This window comes from Eleutherodactylus coqui, chromosome 10 (assembly GCF_035609145.1).
Source record: "Eleutherodactylus coqui strain aEleCoq1 chromosome 10, aEleCoq1.hap1, whole genome shotgun sequence".
Taxonomy (NCBI): domain Eukaryota; kingdom Metazoa; phylum Chordata; class Amphibia; order Anura; family Eleutherodactylidae; genus Eleutherodactylus; species Eleutherodactylus coqui.
Genome location: NC_089846.1, coordinates 104,652,377 through 104,667,198, shown reverse-complemented (window position 1 = coordinate 104,667,198; position 14,822 = coordinate 104,652,377). Strand labels below are relative to the sequence as shown.

At 41.6% G+C, this 14,822-nt stretch overlaps 1 protein-coding gene across 1 annotated transcript in view; it reads left to right on the top strand.

Moving 5' to 3' along the window:
• Positions 1–14,822, top strand: part of ATP1B4 (ATPase Na+/K+ transporting family member beta 4) — a 47,261-nt gene that overhangs the window by 21,231 nt on the left and 11,208 nt on the right. Inside the window, exons 4-6 of the mRNA XM_066581684.1 lie at positions 6,295–6,423; positions 12,038–12,142; positions 12,346–12,542. Coding sequence (XP_066437781.1) covers positions 6,295–6,423; positions 12,038–12,142; positions 12,346–12,542 — 431 coding nt within the window. The remainder of the gene's footprint in view (positions 1–6,294; positions 6,424–12,037; positions 12,143–12,345; positions 12,543–14,822) is intronic.

The following is a 14,822-nucleotide window of genomic DNA, read 5'->3' as shown; positions in this document are numbered from 1 at the left end:
CTGGTCATTTTTTTCAATAAGGATGGTATGAGATACATTGTCAAATGCTTTTCTAAAGTCAAGATATACTATATCTACTGCATTTTCCTGGTCAACCGAGTTGGTGATTCTCTGATAGAAAGAAATTAGATTAGTCTGGCATGACTTGTTTGTTACAAACCCATGCTGGCTCTTGTTAATTACTCCATTCTCATCCAAGTACTTGCATATATGCCGTTTAGTAATTTTTTCAAAGATGTTTCCTGGTATAAAAATTAGGCTCACAGGCCTGTAGTTTCCTGGGTCCATCTTCTCTTTTTTAAAGATAGGGACATTTGCCCTTCACCTCCTGAACGTCTCCTGTTCTCCAGGAATTTGCAAAAATTACTGTGAGTGGTTCAGCAATTGCTTCTGCTACTTCCTTTAGTAATTCATCTGGACCTTGAGACTTGAATTCATTTAAGTTAGCTAACAGTCCCCTCACCATCTCTCTGCTTTTAGATAACCTGCATTCTTTTACTCCCCCAATAGCACAGGGAAGATCAGCTGCTGTTACATTTACTTTCTGAGAAAAAACAGATATGAAACAGGAATTTAAAATTTTGGCCTTCTCAACATCATTTCAACCAATTCGCCATTTTCATCCTGTAAACATCCTATAGCATCTTTGACTTTTCTTTTGCTTTTAACTCCCCAAATTCTTTTTTATTGCTTTTGGCCTCTCTTGCAAGCCTCAATTCATTATCAGTAGAGATGAGCGAACGTACTCGTTTCGAGTAATTACTCGATCGAGCACCGTGATTTTCGAGTACTTCCATACTCAGGTGAAAAGATTCGGGGGGCGCCGGGGGTGGGGGGAGGCGTGGCGGAGCCGGGGGTAGCAGCGGGGAACAGGGGGGAGCCCTCTCTCTCCCTCTTCCCCCCCACTCCCCGCTGCAACCCCCCACTCACCCACGGCGCCCCCCCGAATCTTTTCGCCCGAGTACGGAAGTACTCGAAAATCGCGGCGCTCGGGTGACAAAGGGGCGTGGCCGAGTAGGTTCGCTCATCTCTAATTATCAGCTTCAGCTTTAGTTTCTGCAGGTGGAATTATATTCTTATTTAGATATTCCCTCCTCTTTCCATTTGATAAACATATTTTTCTTTCTTTTTTTAACATGTGTTCAAGTTTTGTGTTCATCCATCCTGGTCTCTGTAAATGCTTCCCATTCTTCCTTATTTTAGGGATTGTTAACGATTGGGCTTTGAGAATCTCATTTCGCAATATTTCCCAACCTTCTTGGACATTTCTGTCCTTAAGAACATCCAGCCATTGGATTCTTCCTACCCTCTTTCTGAGTCCATTAAAATCTGCCTTTCTGAAAACCAACCTTGATCTAAGGCCAAGCATGTGAATAAATAGGCAGAAAAGCTGATTTTGAATGTTATGAGTGCCTTCAGGAGCTCCTAGCCTAGGTGGGTCTTTTTCTTAGCTAGAATTTTTTTTTAGTGACAGAACCCCTTTAGTGGAAGCTGTATTGCGCCATTCACTCATATTGACAACCCCCATGGAGTTTCCATGAAGGCCATCACTTTTGAATACACATTTTGAGCTGTATCCTTTGCCTATTATGAAATTCTCTAATTCAACCATCTCATTATGTCATTAACAAAGTAATTGCAATAATGATGTGTGAGCAAATCTCAAATGCTTCTACTACTGAAAATGAAGTCCCAAAGTTATGGCTGGCTTCATTCATTACATCTATGTACTTTAGCTAAGACATTAGTAATCAATTTGCACTGTCACAGATGGATGTTCAGAACTCTGCATGATATAGTTTCCATGACGGACTATTCCCATGACTACACTGCACTAAGGGAATAAACTTAAAGGGGTGGTCTCGCGAAAGCAAGTGGGTCTATACACTTCTGTATGGCCATATTAATGCACTTTGTAATGTACATCGTGCATTAAATATGAGCCATACAGAAGTTATTCACTTACCTGCTCCGTTGCTAGCGTCCCCGTTGCCATGGTTCCGTCTAACTTCGGTGTCTTCTTGCTTTTTTAGACGCGCTTGCGCAGATGCATCTTCTCCCTTCGGCTGGTCTTGGAAGCATCGGCGTTTTGGCTCCGCCCCCTTGTACGCGTCATCGCGTAGCTCCGCCCCCGTCATGTGCCGATTCCAGCCAATCAGGAGGCTGGAACCGGCACACGTCATGGGGCGGAGCTACGCGATGATGCGTACAAGGGGGCGGAGCCAAAATGCCGATGCTGCCGAGCGGAGCCGAAGGGAGAAGAAGGGAGAAGACGGATCTGCGCAAGCGCGTCTAAAAAGGCAAGAAGACACCGAAATTAGACGGAACCATGGCAACGGGGACGCTAGCAACGGAGCAGGTAAGTGAATAACTTCTGTATGGCTCATATTTAATGCACAATGTACATTACAAAGTGCATTAATATGGCCATACAGAAGTGCATAACCCCACTTGCTGCCGCGAGACAACCCCTTTAAGTAAATTTCCATCTGGTGCTGTGAACTTTAACTAAAATAATGTTTCATCTGGGAGACATGCAAGTAAAAATAGATGACAAAACCTGTACAAATAAGTGGCAAATATCTTCAGTATTGTACAAACACACTTTGTACAGCTCCCAGGAAGCTTTTAACTCTTTGATTTTCTGTGTTTATGTAAAAAAATTCTCAAATGATGCGTTATTGCTTTAGTTTCCAATTTCGCAACTTCGGTCAGGTTTTCATGCCCAGCGGATATACGCCGCCCCTTTCTGCAACAGAAGGAGGCGGTACGGGACGGAAGCTCCCGGCCCTTTTCTGCCCTCTCTCCACCCTTCGCTACTGTTTGCAATGGGATGGCGGGGTGGGGGGGAGCTAAGTTCTGCCCTGTCCCGCCCCTCCCATTGCAAACAGTGGCGAGGAGAGGAGAGGGGGTCGGAGCTCAGTGCACTAGCTCCCGTCGTGTTCCGCCTCCTCCTCTTGCAGAGAGGGGCAGCATATATCAGCCGGGCGTGAAAACCCGACCGATATACACCCGTCTGAATAAGCCTTAAAGGGGTTGTCCCGCGGCAGCAAGTGGGTCTATACACTTCTGTATGGCCATATTAATGCACTTTGTAATGTACATTGTGCATTAATTATGAGCCATACAGAAGTTATAAGAAGTTTTTCACTTACCTGCTCCGTTGCTAGCGTCCTCGTTTCCATGGAGCCGACTAATTTTCGCCGTCTAATGGCCAAATTAGCCGCGCTTGCGCAGTCCGGGTCTTCTTCTTTTTTGAATGGGGCTCCGTGTAGCTCCGTGTAGCTCCGCCCCGTCACGTGCCGATTCCAGCCAATCAGGAGGCTGGAATCGGCAATGGACCGCACAGAAGCCCTGCGGTCCACCGAGGAAGAGGATCCCGGCGGCCATCTTCAGCAGGTAAGTAAGAAGTCACCGGAGCGCGGGGATTCAGGTAAGCACTCTCCGGTGTTCTTTTTTAACCCCTGCATCGGGGTTGTCTCGCGCCGAACGGGGGGGGGGGGGGTTGAAAAAAAAAACCCGTTTCGGCGCGGGACAACCCCTTTAAGGCTTCCTTCACATCTACGCTAGAACCTCTGTTTAGTTCAACGCATCGCAATCTGCTGTAAATTCTGCATCAAAATATGCAGGCTACCTGCAGATTTTGATGCAAAATTGAAAATGGTTTAAAACCTGTCTGCAATTCTACATCAAATTTTGCAGTTAGAACTGCAGATTTTGGTGTGGAATTCCACAGCTGCGCATTTGGCTGCATCCTGCGCGTAATTCCGTCCTGTGTGAAAGGTCCCTAATGAGAATAGTTGGGAGAAATCCAAATGTCTCGCTATTAAATAAGATTCTTTGTGAAATGGGATACTGGAACAGATTAGCCACAACAAATTTCAGATGACAATCAAGTCACAGCATCCAAATCTTTATGTAACAGAGGAAGTTATGTCCAATAGCATGGGAATCAGTGTAAAGACTTAGAAAAACCAGGTGTGTAGGCTGTATTCCTAGCACTTCCAGTTTTTCACGAACTGGAAAAAAATACTTTACTATGTAAAAAAAAAGCAATGTAAATATGTATGTTTCAATTGACAACCCGAAATCAACCCTTTAAGGCCCTTTTACACAAAACAATTATTATTTATCCTTCAAATAATAGTTATGTCATGCAAATATGATCAATAATTGCTCAGTGTAAAAACGGCCCACGATTGAACAATGAACCATAATTGTTCGTCTATTGTTCATCATGGAGTGTGGCAACCTGGGAGTTACTCGCTCACTAAGATTACTATCTTCTCCCTTTAAGATAGTTGGCACCACTCTGACATAGACGCTGAACTACTTGATTACTTCAACACTCTGACTTTTTTGCACACACAGCAAAGGATTACAGCATCAGCATACTGGAACATAACACAAACTCCTTGTTATGCTGCTCCTCCCAGGGTGCCTAGGGGGCGTCCTGCCCTGTCAGATTTGTGACGGACACAGTCTGGTCCACACCAGACCTCGGGTTTTGTAGCTCCTAAGTTGCCTCTGCAGCCTCTTCCCTTGGCTTTCAGCTCCTTTGCAGGGGTGTGTCTGGGGGGTTTATGTCCTTCAGTCACACCCACTCAGCTGTCCCTGCTGATTAGTACACATTATGCCTGATTTTACACCCTCTGCAGGTCATCCGGTGTATTACCTTGCCACAGCAGGCATAAAAATCATTGTTTATCATTTGCCAGTCATTCTGTGTAAAAGGCGATCATTCAATAATTTGCAAACCATTCCTAGACATTTCCAAACTCCCCTGGCAGACCATCGATTGACTAAACAAGTTATGATAAAAAACATTTAAGTCATTTGAAAACAAATGACTTGTTTGCTTATTCCAATGACTAATTGCTCTATGTAAAACAACCCTTAGTTATGCAACAAAAATTTTTCTCTCTTTTTTACATTCACAATACATTTTGTGACATATAGCGTCATTCGCTGAGCTATCCCCCTTTGTCTAATTTTATTAGTACTGGATCAACAGCGTTCTAGGACATCTTATTTACCCTACACCTCAGCAGTATAGGACCAGCTGTGTTAGTTCTGCAGGAAAAAGGCATTAATGTTTAGGACAAACAGAGCTCATTCTAAGTTAAACAGCTGTAGCCCTGGGTCTATCAGCATATTTTTAGACTCTTGGCTTTAAAATGTCACTAAAAGCATGTTTGTAGCTCTTACAGAACTGGAGTTACAGCCGTTTGAAGTGGAGTTGGGAATACTTAATTCCCAGTTGTCATTTTTTTGTGTGTGTGTGGTGAGGAGGGAGAGGGAGGGGACCAGTGGCAGCAGAGAAGATCTATGATTCTTCCGTATATCCCCCTTTCCAAGGAAAAGGGTGAAATAAATTTATGTTTATGTTATTGCTTCCCTCATCCCCGATCATCCAGAAAGCATATTTGCTCTCTGATTGTTCCATAAGGGGTTTTCCCAGAAAAGTGCTGAAATGCTGAGGACTCGCTTATCTAATCATCTACACCATTTAACCCTGCAGATGCTGCAGTCATAGCTGACTGTGGCATCTAAATGTTTTTACAGAAACATTTTTTAAAACTTTTCCCCGTACACAAGGTTTTAAATACTGAAATAATGAAAAGACAAAAAAAAGCCCTACACATAATAGGTATTGCCACATCTATAACAATCTCTACTGTTAAACATTACATTATTTATCAAGCATGGAAAATTCCATAAGAAAAAATAAAATGGAAAAAAATAGCCATTTTCTGATCCTGTTGCTTCACCTAAACAGAAATAAAAAATAATTTTAATAAATCGTATATACCTCAAAATGGCCCCAATAAAAACTACAAGTCGTCCCACAAACAGGCCTGATACAGCAATGTCAACTGAAAAATAAAAACGCGCTGATCCTGGAACGTGGCACTTAGATTAAAGGTAACATAATATTTATACCATGTGGGGAACACCATAAAAATAAATCACAAAAAACAGTAGTGAAATAGCTTTTTTCCTCACTACCTTATTTTTTTTTTTAATTAATAAAAGTTTTTCAGTACATTATTTGTACCTGAAGTTGGTACCTATAAAAACTAGAACTCGGACAACAGAATACAAGGTGCCATACAGCTACACTGACCTGTCAATCATCTTGATTTAGGACATGTTGACTACACTGGCATCTCTCCATAGAGATCAACTGTCTCATCTCTGTTCAAAACCTAAATGACAGATCTTGTTTCTTTCATGTTCTCATATTTCTTGTATACACATCAGCCATTAATTTCTGATTTATTTTCTTTCCAGCCCTGATCCTTCTATTCTACTTACTATTTTACGCATTTCTAACGGGGATGTTTGCGTTATGTATATACGGGCTGCTTCTCACAATAAGCCCATATGTACCCACATACAGAGATAGAGTTTTTCCACCGGGTAAGTTTCATTTTATTTATATATGACTACCTATCTATCTATAGATAATTTAATATCTATCTATCTCATATCTATCTATCTATAGATAATCTAATATCTATCTATCTATCTATCTATCCATAGATAATCTAATATCTATCTATCTATAGATAATCTAATATCTATCTATCTCATATCTATCTATCTATCTATCTATCTATCTCATATCTATCTATCTTTCTCCTATCTATCGATAATCTAATATCTATCTATTTATAGATAATCTAATATCTATCTATCTCATATCTATCTATCTATCTATCTCATATCTATCTATCTTTCTCCTATCTATCTATCTATCTATCTATCTATCGATAATCTAATATCTATCTATTTATAGATAATCTAATATCTATCTATCTATAGATAATCTAATATCTATCTCATATCTATCTATCTATGTCATATCTATGTCATATCTATCTATCTATCTATCTATCTATCTATCTATCTATCTATCTATCTATCACCAATCAGCCAATCAGATACAGCGCTTTCAGCAGTTGGGGATTTTAAATCCCTGCCTGCTGACAGAGCCCCCAGAGAGGTGAGTATATATATTTTTTATCTTTAATAGAGATGAGCGAGTATACTCGCTAAAGTCAATTGCTCGAGCGAGCATTGCCTTTAGCGAATACCTACCCGCTCGAGACAAAAGGTTCGGGTGCCAGCGGCAGGCAGGGAGCTGTGGGGGAGAGTGGGGCGGAACGGAGGGGAGATCTCTCTCTCCCTCTCTCCCCCCCGCTCCCTCCTGCTAACTGCCGCTACTCACCGCTCCCTCACGCCGGCACCTGAACCTTTCGTCTCGAGCGGGCAGGTACTCGCTAAAGGCAATGCTCGCTTGAGCAATTGCCTTTAGCGAGTATACTTGCTCATCTCTAATCTTTAACACATTCTACAGATGATTTTTCAGGGAAGGGCTTAAATTTAAAGCCCTTCCTCGAAAGTGACTGCAGGGCTTGCCAGCAGCCCATTGCTTTCAATGGGGCTGCAGAAGTGTCGGTCCCTTAGAAAGCAATGGGAGAACATCGCGATCCTCTGCCACAGATTTGACAGCTGTGACAGCTGTGGCAGGGGATTCTTTACTCCCCCACAGGGAGTCCCCTTGGCACTGATCACTGTGACAGTGCTATCACAGTGTTCAGTGACAAGGGGACTCCCCGTGGGGAATATTGACATGCACCACGGACCTATGGTGCACGCATGTCCTATGTTATGCAGGTATGTGCATTTGCACGCCTGTAAAACATGGACATGTGAACACAGCAGACGCATGGTTTTGTGTGCACCTATGTACGCACACGCTCGTCTGAAAGCACCCTTAACATGAGCTGTAAATTTCAAATAAGTACCTTTCAAATTTTTTTGCTGCTGATTTGAGTGCAGAGTTGGCTGTTTGCAATGCAAAGGCTAAAATTTGTGGAAATCCCGCACCGTTTGGTGATTTTGGTGATTTAGCTGCATATTTGCAGCAGAAAATCCATAGCAAATATGGCCCACATTGACATATCCTATGGGCCCCAGCTCACAAAACACACACACAGTACATCTTACAAATGCACAGGCACAAAGTTACACTTAGGGGCTAACCACATTGTGTTCTGCACCATCTGTTTTATGTACAGAGTTCAGAAATGTGTCCCAGCCTGACCTCCGGTCTCCGGACCTGAACTCGGAGCATCATAGGCATGACTGGTGCAGAGCACAGTGTGGTTAGCTCCATAGACATTCACATACATACAGGCACATACATAGTGTATGCATGCACACACAGAACACTGTACACATGGGCATAGTTTTACACATAAGTACAGTATACACTTGCCGATTTCACTTGCCTGCTAAATGGCACAGGTTTCTCCTTGCTGCCACAATGGACCCTGAGCCACAAATGCGCATGACATTCTGTGCAGACATGGCAAAAAGACACTGGTAACCCACATTAAAGTACAGCATAGCCTATTCAGTGTAGCAAGGGGGGACCTGTGGGCCCCCCTAGCTTAGGGGCCGGATCACAAGTGCGATAGATATGCCACTGTTATGATAAACCCCAATATCCTGGCTTTGAAATGCTGTTCAGAACCCACTCCCCTATACAGCATGCCTCATGGTCTGGTTAGCAGCTGCTCCATGGCATTTAGTCACAGTGATATCTAAAAACCTTCTGAGCTTTTAATCCCTTAAAAAAGCAGGAAATGCCAAAATTGGATTGTCAGTACAAAAATTGTATTGTACTACCCGATTCACTTGGAGCATTTATAGTACCTCATTATGCCTACATTGAAATCACTCAGACGGGTTCACAGTTATGTTGACGTGTAATTGGACCATAAGCCTTGTTTGCACTCTTGCAGTCCTACGTGTTCCTATTTTTAAAGCAGGAATTAATTTTTGGCCCTGGGTTTATTGGCCGTGTTAAAGGGCATTCTACATTCCCCTAGATCATGATAAATAGGATGAACTCCCTTTAGCCCTCTCGGCAATGCTCTACATTCAGATGTGTGACCTTGCCGAGTAATCATATCTCTCAGTGACTTCACTTCCTGAAAACATTTTTGAAGACAGTTTTTATAAGTCTGTGTATTATCCCGGTCCTCCGTGTCAGCGCACTATTTATAACAGGGGGGGAGAATATCTTCCGCCATGTTTGTTGTCTGACTTTTCGTATAGAGCTGCATTTCTAGCACATTCAAATTTGCATTTACAAATGGCCCCATATAATATTTGTAATGATTTAGAGTATATCTTCTATCTCACTTACATTTTTGGGGGCACCCAATTTCCAATAAAAAAAAATTGAAAAACAAGCGATCAAAAAGTTGCATGTACCCCAAAATGGTACCAATAAAACCTACAGGTCACCCTGCCGAAACAAAATCAGGCCCTCACACAGCTTTGTCAAACGGAAAATAAGAAGAGATCTCACCTCTTGTGCTCGCTTCTCATTTACTGTCATTAGCAGGGATGTATCCACGCCCTTCACCACTCAGTCCCAGTGGCCTGTTTTACACATAGACATAAGGAATCCGGGAACTCGGGCTGCGTGAAAAATTCTCCTGCTTTATTCATTCATAAGTCCTCATACATCAGGATTGCATGGAGAACGCGTTTCGATTTACTCAGCACCTTGTTCACCCCGTCTCAACATCATATCCTGTTTCCTTAATTCTGGATACTAACTCTGGGAACAAGGTATCCCGGGGGCATGAATACAAAAACAGATCTTCGTTATATTTATTGAGTGTAAATTAGCTCCCCCCCCTCCCATTTTTTTTCTTTCCCCTCTTTCTTCTTCCTATTACATGTTTATAATTACTATAAACATGAAATACGACGCATTCATTAGTAAAAAGAATATGACAAGTTTTAAGAATGTTCAAAATTAATATAATCTGCACCTTTCATCAGATGTTACAAAAAAGTAGTGTGGTTTAATCTTAAAGGGGTTGTCCCGCACCTAAAGAGAATTTTCTTTTTTGCCCAGTCCCCCAGTACCTGTAAAGGAATACTGCTGCCAGGTGTTATTAAAAAAAAAAAATTCTCTTACCTGGATCCCCGTTCAGCAACTTTAAAAATCTTCTTTCCAAGATGGCTGCCGCTGGTCTTCTCCCACGGTGCACTGCGGGTCTTCTCCCATGGTGCACCGTGGATGTTCTTCTGCTGTCTGCGCTCCACTGCCGATTCCAGCCACCTCATTGGCTGATCAGCACCATGTGATGGGGGCGGAGCTACGTGATGACGCTGAGAAGGGGGAGGAGCCAGGACGCAGCTCATGAGCCCGAACCATCCAGAAGAGGATTCCTCTCTGCGCAAGCGCGACTGTTGCGGCGACCAGAGGAGAAGTTTGGTCATCGCCATGGAAACGGGGACGCCAGCACCGGGAGGGGGTAAGTGTATAACTTCTGTATGGCCAATATTTAATGCACGATGTATATTACAAAGTGCATTAATATGGCCATACAGAAGTGCTTAACCCCACTTGCTTCTGCGGGACAACCCCTTTAAGTGACAACATAATTAGACAAGCTATAATGGAAATATAGTGTGTAAAGAACATCTAGGAGCGCATTGTAACAATGTATAGTAATATTAATAATAGATAGAATGATATTTAATATATATAAAACCAGATGTCGCTGTTAAAGAATAATAATCAAAAAAGCAAAGAATCCATAAAGAATGAAAAACAAAAAATAATGATGAGTTATCAAAATAAATTAATATCTGTAAGTTTGAAAAGTAAAGTACCGGAAAAGGGGTTAAACGGCCGTGTGGCCATCTCTATGGGAATGGAGAGGCAACCCAGCCTATTTACCCTAAGAGTCAACATGGGGTTAAAAATCAGGTGTTTTTAATGAAAGTTGGTTTTTAAGGAAACAGGATATGATGTTGAGACAAGGTGAACAAGGTTCTGAGTAAATCGAAACGCGTTCTCCATACAATCCTGATGTATGAGCACTTATGAATGAATAAAGCAGGAGAATTTTATCACATAGCCCGAGTTCCCGGATTCGGAAAGATTAATAAGTTAACGGTCTCAGAATATGTTGACAGAAAGCAATTTAAAAAAAAAAAGTTTTTTTAACTTTTTTAAAGTAATACTAAATAAAACACTATATTAATTTGGTAATGACACCGTTGTACCGACTCACAGAATAAAGTTATGTCAGTTTTGCTGCACCATGAATGCCATAAAAATAAAAAACCAAAAAACAATAGTGCAATTCACCCAACTTTAAAATTTGTAAAACTTTTCTAATGCATTATATGATACATTAAATAATACTAATAAAAATATATTCCACAAATAACAAGTCCTCATACTGTAACGTTGACAGAACAACAAAAAAGTTATAGTTTTTGAAAATCGGGGATGAAAAAACAAAAAGGAAAATTAAAAAAATTGCTTATCTTTAAAGGGATATTCCCATCTCAAGCCATCATGGTCACCATGAGGATACCTCCCCCTATGCACAGAACCATATCTCTCTTCTATGCACAACCCCCCTCTCTGTGCAGTAATGGTTAATACAGGTGACTGTTGCACAAATGGAACCTATATTAACCAATGAGCACTTTTCTTCAAAGCCAAGGAAAGTGCTCCTGGAAGCCTAGCAGTGGCCGATCTCGGTGATCTTCAGAAACACGATTGATCACAAAAATAGGTGCTCAGCTATCTTTACCTCTAGCAGGATGGGGACCACAATCTGCACTGGTGTAGGCCACGTTGTGCAGCCTTGGATATAACGGATATGTACATGAGTCTAAGGCCGCAATCACATGGTTGATACTCTCGCTCAAGTTTTGTCCGTGTCCGAGAGGGGCAGAACTTGTATAGAAAATGAACCCATTCATTTGAATGGGACATGTAATGTGTGATGTCCCGCACAGCACGCGGATGGGTTGTTCGTGTGCCGTGCGATGCAAGTTGTGCCTGACAACCTTGGGCGTAACCTTCTCTCAGCTGTGTGAATGCAGCCTAACAGAAGCCAAACAATAAAACAACACCGAGTAATGTTATTATGATGTTATTATATGTAACGTAATTACTATTGATCTCTATTGTATTTCGCAGGTGTAACAGTCCGGCCACTTGCAATGGGATTGCATTACACATTTACTTCTTCAGACAAGGCTACATGGTCACCTTACACCGAAGGTCTGCATACATTTCTCGAAGGTAAAATCAGCTTTCATGTCACAAATAATTGCTTGGACAAGACCATAGTTGTGTTAGATAGCAAAGTAGCAAAACAACAATATGCGTACATTTCTTCTGTAGACATGGGGTGATCCATAGGAATCCTACAGTAAGTACATATCAACTAATTATGGAATTGATAACATATATGTGTGTAATATACATTCTCTTTGATATAATAGCCTACAATGATGACAAACAAATAGCAACAAATGTGGAATGCACGCCAGGACAATACTTCCTTCAAGAAGGAGAGGAACACGAAGAAAGGAAAGCCTGTCAGTTCCGACGCTCAATGCTAAAAAACTGTTCCGGAATCGAGGACCCAAGTTTTGGCTTTTCTCATGGGAAACCGTGTCTCTTACTAAAGATGAACCGGGTAATACTAAGTAAAGGTGAAACAATGTAACTATGCTTATTAAAGGACAGGAGGGTCTGTGAAGCGTTCACGAGAAGATACTGCACAAATTAACTTTTAAGGCCCATTTAGACACAACGACTCTCGCTCAAAATTCGCTCAAAGCCATTTTTTTGAGCAATAACCGTTGCGTCTAAATGCACGGACATCGTGCAGTAGTCGTGCACGAGTCGTTTCTCGCTCAATTCTAGTTTTCTTGAATTGAGAGATGAACTTTGATCAGTCAGAGCACTGATAAGATTCTTTCAGCTCGTGTCCCACAAGTAGTTCACAGCAGGATGTGAGTTGTAAGTGTGGAGAACAATGCAGCTGTTTGCTTATGCAAAACAGCTGTATTGTTTGCCAGAGATAGCAGCAGTGTCCCGCTCCACCTGCATAGCTCTTTAGTAGCTACTTAGCTACTATAGACTATGCATAGATGATCGCTCAAAACTGTCACTCAAACTGTTGTTTGAGCGATTTCTGAGTGATCATCTGTCAGTGTAAACAGGGTCTTACCAATTAAGGTGCTTTCATACAGGATGTAAAAACTATAGATATTCTTTAGCAGAACTGCATGTCGAAAAAACAGCCGTGTTTGCAGCAGTAGCGATTGGATGGGATGTTAACAAATCTCATCCACATGATGCAGAAAACAATTTGCCTGGAATTAACTTGGTTGGATTTTAAATCCACAGCGTGTCAATTTTTTGCTGCAGATTTTTAACATGGAATTCATATCTTTTAATGAACAGAGTGAATTCTGCAGCAATTCTGGATGTAACATACAGTACTGTGCAAAAGTTTTAGGCAGAGGTTAAAAAAATGCTGCAAAGTAAGAATGCTTTCAAAAATAGAAGTGTTAATAGTTTATTTTTTCAATTAATAAAAACAAATTAATATTTGGGGTGACCGCCTGCCCTTTGCCTTCAAAACAGCATTCATTTTTCTAGGTACACTTGCACAAAATCAGGGATTTGTAAAATTATAGTCAGGTGTATGAGTAACCAATTATACCAAACAGGTGAGAATGATCATCATTCTCATATGTAGGTTGAAGTACAGTCATTAATTGAAACAGAAACAGCTGTGTAGGAGGCTTAAAAGTGGGTGAGGAACAGCCAAATTCTGCTACAAAAGTGAGGTTATGGAAGACAGTTTCATGTCCCAGGTTAAACACAATGGCAAGACTGAGCATAGCAACAAGACACAAGGTAGTTATACTGCATCAGTAAAATCTCTCCTAACAAAAGATTTACAAACAGATTGGGATTTCAAGATGTGCCGTTCAAGCTCTTTTCAAGAAGCACAAAGAAACGGGCAATGTTCAGGACTGTAGAAGCAGTGGTCAGCTAAGGAAACATACTTACTTCCCTTCGAAATCAAAAGATGTCAGCAGTGCCATCAGCTTAGAACTGGCAGAAACCAATAGGACCCAGGTACACCCATCCACAGTATTGCTTGCAAAAGTCTGGGCAGAACTGGTCTTCATGAAAGAATTGTGGCTAAAAAGCCATACTTTCAATGTAGAAACAAGCGCAGCGACTCAACTATGCAAAGAAACATAGGAAAATAGCAGCAGGAGCTCCGGACTGATGAGTCAAAATGTGAACTATTTGGTTGTGACCGAAGGCAATTTGTTTGCAACAGTGAAGCATGCTGGGGGTTCCTTGCAAGTTGGGGGCTGCATTTCTGTAAATAGAGTTGTGGATTTGATCAGGATTAATAGTGTTCCCAATGCGAAGAAATATAGGCAGATACTTATCCATCATACAGTTCCATCAGGGAGGCATCCAATTGGCATCCAAATTTATTCTGCAGCAGGACAACGGCCCCAAATATACAGCCAATATCATTAAGAACCATCTTCAGTGTAAAGAGTAACAAGGAGTCCTGGGAGTGATGATTTGGCCCCATAGAGCCCTGATCTCACATCATCCAGTCTGTCTGGGATTACATGAAGAGACAGAAGGATTTGAGCGACCCGACATCCACAAAAGATCTGGGCTTAGTTCTCCAGGATATTTGGAATAACCTCCCTGCCAAATTTATTCAAAAACGTTAAGGCGTTTTCATTGACTTATACAGTGAATGTGAAGGACTCAGCAAATGAATGAGCAAACAATGTATCTGCCCATAAAGTAACGTAAAACTTTTGCACAGTGCTGTATGCAGATTTTTTCACAGGTTCATTGTGGATTTTCTGCTGTGGACATACTGCCTTGTGTGGCAATACCCTTGGGCCACCTTTGGATTTTGCTG